Source organism: Populus euphratica, unplaced genomic scaffold (assembly GCF_000495115.2).
Source record: "Populus euphratica unplaced genomic scaffold, PopEup_1.0 scaffold62.1, whole genome shotgun sequence".
Lineage (NCBI taxonomy): Eukaryota > Viridiplantae > Streptophyta > Magnoliopsida > Malpighiales > Salicaceae > Populus > Populus euphratica.
Genome location: NW_011499939.1, coordinates 437100 through 442433, shown reverse-complemented (window position 1 = coordinate 442433; position 5334 = coordinate 437100). Strand labels below are relative to the sequence as shown.

The following is a 5334-nucleotide window of genomic DNA, read 5'->3' as shown; positions in this document are numbered from 1 at the left end:
TTCCCTTGAAATCTCCAAAGGTTGTCCCAGAGATGCTCCGACCATCGAACAACTCCATTGGATGGAGAGGCAACATTTTAGGAGTGGGATAAATCCCGACGACTACCGTCTTTCCCCAGCCCTGTCACATGCAAAATCCACACATGTCAACATTATTGACAAGCTTTGAGGGCCGAGCGATGCACAATCTGGTTCTCGAGTAATTTAACAATAACCCACCCACGCACAAAACAAAAGTGGGTGAAACTAGAGCAATGAAATGCTAATAGGGAATTACATCATGAGTGGACAAGAAGGCTTCTCGGAGAACCTCCACATTCCCTGCACACTCAATGCTGTAATCCACACCTCCACTAGTCATTTCCCTGATTCTCTGCAACACCATTTGCTAGGATGGTTAATACAGTCACATGCTCAGCAATCTAAGAGAAAACTCATTTATATTTTAGTTGCCAACCTGGTGCACTGGCTTTGAACTATCTTTTGGGTTTACAAAGTGAGTCATTCCCATTTCCTTGCCTGCAACCATATCGAAAGACATTGCCATAAAACTCGAAGGTCAGGTCTTTCTTTTCTGGTGGGAATTGGAAATATGAAGAATCAATAAATGAAAAGGATACCTTTATTGAGCTTTTCTGGGTTGATATCAACACCTATTATTTCGGATGCTCCTCTGGCTCGTGCTCCTTCGGAAGCCTGTGATCAAAAGAATTTAGGCTAAGCTTCATGTTCTTATGAAGTGGACTCATCATCCTATATGTATATATAATTTTCCGTTTGATTTGTGAATAAATAGAATGAATGGGAGATTGTATTTTTATGCCCACAGTAGAACTTTCTTGAAAGTATATTCAATTTCAAATAAAATTAAAATGTAAATTATTTTGAAAAGTGGCAAAAATATGAAGTAAAATATGGCCAAAAATTTGCCACATTCACAGGCCCTGTTCATTTGTCTCATGCGAGACTAGAAAGGCAGATGAAAAGGATGTTACTTACTGCAAGTCCCAAGGCCCCCAAACCAAAAATAGCCACACTTGATCCAGCTTGTACATTGGCAGCATTCCATGCGGCTCCCACTCCTAATCAGGTTAAACATCAAATTCACATGTCCAAGATTAGAAAAACACGCATTCAGAGTGAGCCTCCAGAGATTTTTGCTATCTACATGATAATGGGAGGGACTAGGGAGCTAGGCGCCTAGGCCTTCAAGAACAAGAAGAGATCAATGAATTTTCGGTATCTTACCAGTAGAGACACCACAACTTAACAAGCTCATCTTCTTGAGGTAAGCATTAGGATCAATCTTGACAGCACAGGCAGAATCAAGCACAGAATACTCGGTAAAAGTCGATGTGTTGAGAAAATGGAATATGGGCTCTCCATTCATGGTAGAAAACCTACACTTTCCATCATTTTCCATCACACTCTTGAACGGGTTGACGCGATAAGTTTGGCAGAGATTGGTTGTTTTGTTTGTGCAGTAGGGGCAGTGGCCACATTCTCCATTGAAGATTGGAATCACATGGTCGCCCGCTTTAAGGTCCGTGACACCTTCACCTACACTCTCAACCAGCCTGCAAAACGCATCCAAGTCTCCTTAAAGTGGTAATGAAATATTGATTGATCAAATAATAATATTAGGAACATGTCCTACCCAACAGCTTCGTGTCCTAGAATCCGAGGATATGCTCGCTGAGCTTCATTCTTTAGAACAACGACAACGTCAGTAACTTTATTGTGATCAGCACAAGAACTTAAACTGCATCATAGTAGATTAAGGTTAAAGTTGTTTAGTGTTATGTTACCTCGCCTTTCCAAGCGCTTAGATCAGTGTGGCAGATTGAAGTGTAGAGGATTTTGATTCGGACCTCCATCTTCTTCGGGGGATCAACTCGGATTGTTTCCATAAGAAAAGGTTGTTTCGGACCCCGAACAACGGCAGCTTGATGACCATAAAAACCAACGAAAAATACGAATCAATAAAGCAAGTTTCAATCAGGGATCGATCAACATAGGATGCTAATCCAAGCTGCAATTCTTACCATTGCAAGTGATGACGTTCCCTGACGTCGCATTCGGATCGAACAACTTACTTCGCGGGACATTACCGTGCAAGCCCCGCGACGCCGATCCTAGTAACCTAACGAAGGCTTGAGATGAGTTTGAGTTGCATCTAGGCAGGGTTTGTGTCAATATTCTTCTTGCTTGCAAAAGCATTGCCATGTTTTGATAATTCTTGATATGTTTGATACGACAGCATGGATGTGTTTACATGCATATATTTATAGTAGTAGGGTAGCTAGCTAAAAAGAGATGTAAACTTGGTGTAATCTGAAAAAAGCAAACGAGCACGCTAGAATTAACATGAACAACCATGGATTCCTATCTATTGAGATAAGTCTGAAGCGATTAATTCAACCAAAATTAGCATGTCTAATCAGTACTCTTGCTAATTTTTGCTATTATTTGGAGGCTCCAAGATGCGAATAAATTATTGTTCTAATGAGGGGAAACAATTTTACTTTTTTTGCGTAGTCTAAATCAAGGATGTGGATAAGTGCTCAACTTGCATTATACAGGCAAATTATTTATTTTAATAAAGACAGAATTCCGGGGGTTGAGGACTATGTTAGAGAGCATGCTCAAGCTAGCTGGCTGAGGATTATCTGACAGGTATATATATTTATATATATATAGAAAGCTCATGGCATGTTTTATTCTGAATTATAATTCAAAATTACATATTCCATCACTTTTATTAATTCAATTCAATGATGTTCGGACACCGTGAAAATAAAACGACTGAGCTGATCAGAGTCATAAAATATGAAAGTGAAGTCTCCATTTATTGAAGGGGTGGGCATGACTAAACTGGAAGTTCTTCAATGGTTACAGCATCCTTCACCATTAATAGAACTAGTTTGAACTAGTTTATTACGTTATAGAGCGTTCTGCTTTTTAAAAAAATTTAGAATATAAAAAAATAATATCTAAATTATTGAATTTACTTTTTGATATTGTTATGAAACTTGATCCAACTATTCAAATTTTAAAAATTCTAACTTGTGTATTTGTTTTTATTTTTAAATTAAATTATTGTGAATTATTTTGACGTGACTTTATTTATTGAGTAAGTTTTTTTTTAAATTAATATAATATTAAATAATAAAATTAAATAAAAAGTTCATATTAGAGGATACAATTAAAAAAATAAAAAAATAAAGAAACTCAAAGGAATTAAAATTTTCATATTAAATAATGAAATTTAATAAAAAACCAAAAGATAAATAAAGAAGGGGTGGGGCGGACTTTTATCATTCAAAAAAAAAATATGAAAGTTAATTTATTATCAACCTAATACTTAATAAAACATGATGAGATTGAAAAAAAATAAAAATATTATAAAGAGAAATGATAAGCAAGAAAGAAAAAAATATAGTGAAAGATTTATAAATAAGTGGAGAAATAATAAATATGGATTATTTTTTTATATAATAAAGATTTAATTAAAAACTGGAAAAATTGTAGGAAAAGATTTTATACAGTCAATAATAATAAAAATAATTAATTCTTGATCATAAAATTTTCAAATTAGAGTTTAAGAAGTAAAAAAATAAAAAAAATTCCAATATCTTATTTTCCAATTTGATAGGAACCCCAACGATATAAATTAGGGCATATGATACATATAATAAAACACCCATTAAACAACACTAGAGAAACAAGACATCAGCCAACCCAAGAGTAAAAAAGACAAAAAATAAAAATAAAATCACCATCATTTGCAAAAATTACCCCCGTAAAAAAGAAAAAAGAAAAAAGAAAAGAAAGAATAAAAACTCCCGGGCCAAAAACAACACACTCACCGGCTTAACCTTGACTACCGGTGGCTATAACCCCAGCCCCTTCACATAGCCATCTTGAAAAAAAGAAGAAAAAACACAGCAGTACTGTGCCAAAAGAGTAGCCACAACACCTGATCTTCCTCAACTAAATGAAAAATCAAAGCACGGTTGCGACCACTAATCTCAATTCCCCTTTCCCGATCAAAGTAGCCAACACATCTCCACTTAAACCAAGCTTGCATTTATATCCGTTTTCATGGGGTTTCGAAGACAGTGTGTGAGTCACGCATCCCTCTTCCTTGCTTCATTTCACGCCAATATCCAAGTAAACATAGCACATGCAACCACGCACAATCGCTGCCCAGTTCTAACTCCAACAGTTTATTCCGACCACCTCCAACAGCTATCGAATGCCGTTTCTGAACCTCGAATGAATTTTAATTTATTTGAATAATTTTCAATGTATTATCATGCCTCTGCATGCACTATGAATATTTGAAGTGTCGTGTCCGTATCTGAACATGGATGAGAAGTTGCACCCCTCGTAAGGTGTACGGTGTATCGTAGCCCCTTTTACTAACTCTTCAGAGATATCTCCACTATGAATGGTATAGACCAAGATTCTATCCTACTCAGGTTTACTATAATTAGAAAAATCCTCAAGTTGAAAAATAGTATCTAACTGTTAAGGCTCTAGGCGCGGGGATGCGCCAACGAAAGCACATTGCCTAGAATTCGGCAGCGATGGACAGCGGCAGCCTTGCATAGGCAGAAACGAATTCGGCAGGCAGCATGCAATGGTCTATGCGGGTCGTTGAGCTTGCGACTTGACATGGATGTGGGGGCTTAGGTGATGGACCTTCTAAGTCAGCAGCTGACGCAGAAGAATAGGCAGTTGAGACTGCCATGCGGATAGGCAGAATATGGCTGTATCATTGGGGCAAAATGTGGGGAAGTGGCAGCTGAGTGGGGAAGGAAGTGCTCCACTATGTAAGCCACTAAGTTAATGGGAGAGCAAGTGCTCCACTATGCCCCGAAAATGAGAGATCATGGAGATCATGGGGAGTAAGTGCCCCATTATGGCCTGAAAAATAGGGATTATGGGTGAGCCTAGCAACTCACACTTGTCTATAAATAGGCTGCCAAGCCTCTGCTGTGTAGCATGCGATTTTGTGCATAGCACACACACTTGTATTGTGTAATCCTTTGTTGATGAGATAAATAAAGGTTGAGAGGTATTCAAGGATGCTATGGAATGCGCTGAAAGGGCTGAGAGCTTGTACATTTCTCTTGCGGCAGAATCAAGTGAAAGATTGGAAGCTGCCGAAGAGGAGATTGCTCTTCTAAAAAGGGCAGTGCGAAACAATCCTATTAGGGTAAGTACATCTAAGCCTAACTTGCCTGAACCGAAGTCTTTTGGTGGGGCAAGAAGTTCTAAAGAACTTGAGAATTTCTTATGGGACATGGAGCAATACTTTAGTGTTGC

The 5334-nt window shown here is 37.8% G+C and overlaps 1 protein-coding gene across 1 annotated transcript in view; it reads right to left on the bottom strand.

Annotated features, from left to right (window-relative positions):
- Window positions 1–2287, bottom strand: part of LOC105136807 (alcohol dehydrogenase-like 3) — a 3056-nt gene extending 769 nt beyond the window's left edge. Inside the window, exons 1-9 of the mRNA XM_011042294.1 lie at window positions 2046–2287; window positions 1809–1945; window positions 1658–1707; window positions 1249–1577; window positions 1000–1082; window positions 621–696; window positions 458–519; window positions 278–373; window positions 1–121 (exon numbers count right to left, since the gene is read on the bottom strand). The exon at window positions 1–121 is cut by the window's left edge and continues 65 nt beyond it. Of these exons, the coding sequence (XP_011040596.1) occupies window positions 1–121; window positions 278–373; window positions 458–519; window positions 621–696; window positions 1000–1082; window positions 1249–1577; window positions 1658–1707; window positions 1809–1945; window positions 2046–2226 (1135 nt within the window). The 5' untranslated portion in view covers window positions 2227–2287. The remainder of the gene's footprint in view (window positions 122–277; window positions 374–457; window positions 520–620; window positions 697–999; window positions 1083–1248; window positions 1578–1657; window positions 1708–1808; window positions 1946–2045) is intronic.
- Between the last annotated feature and the right edge of the window lie 3047 nt (window positions 2288–5334).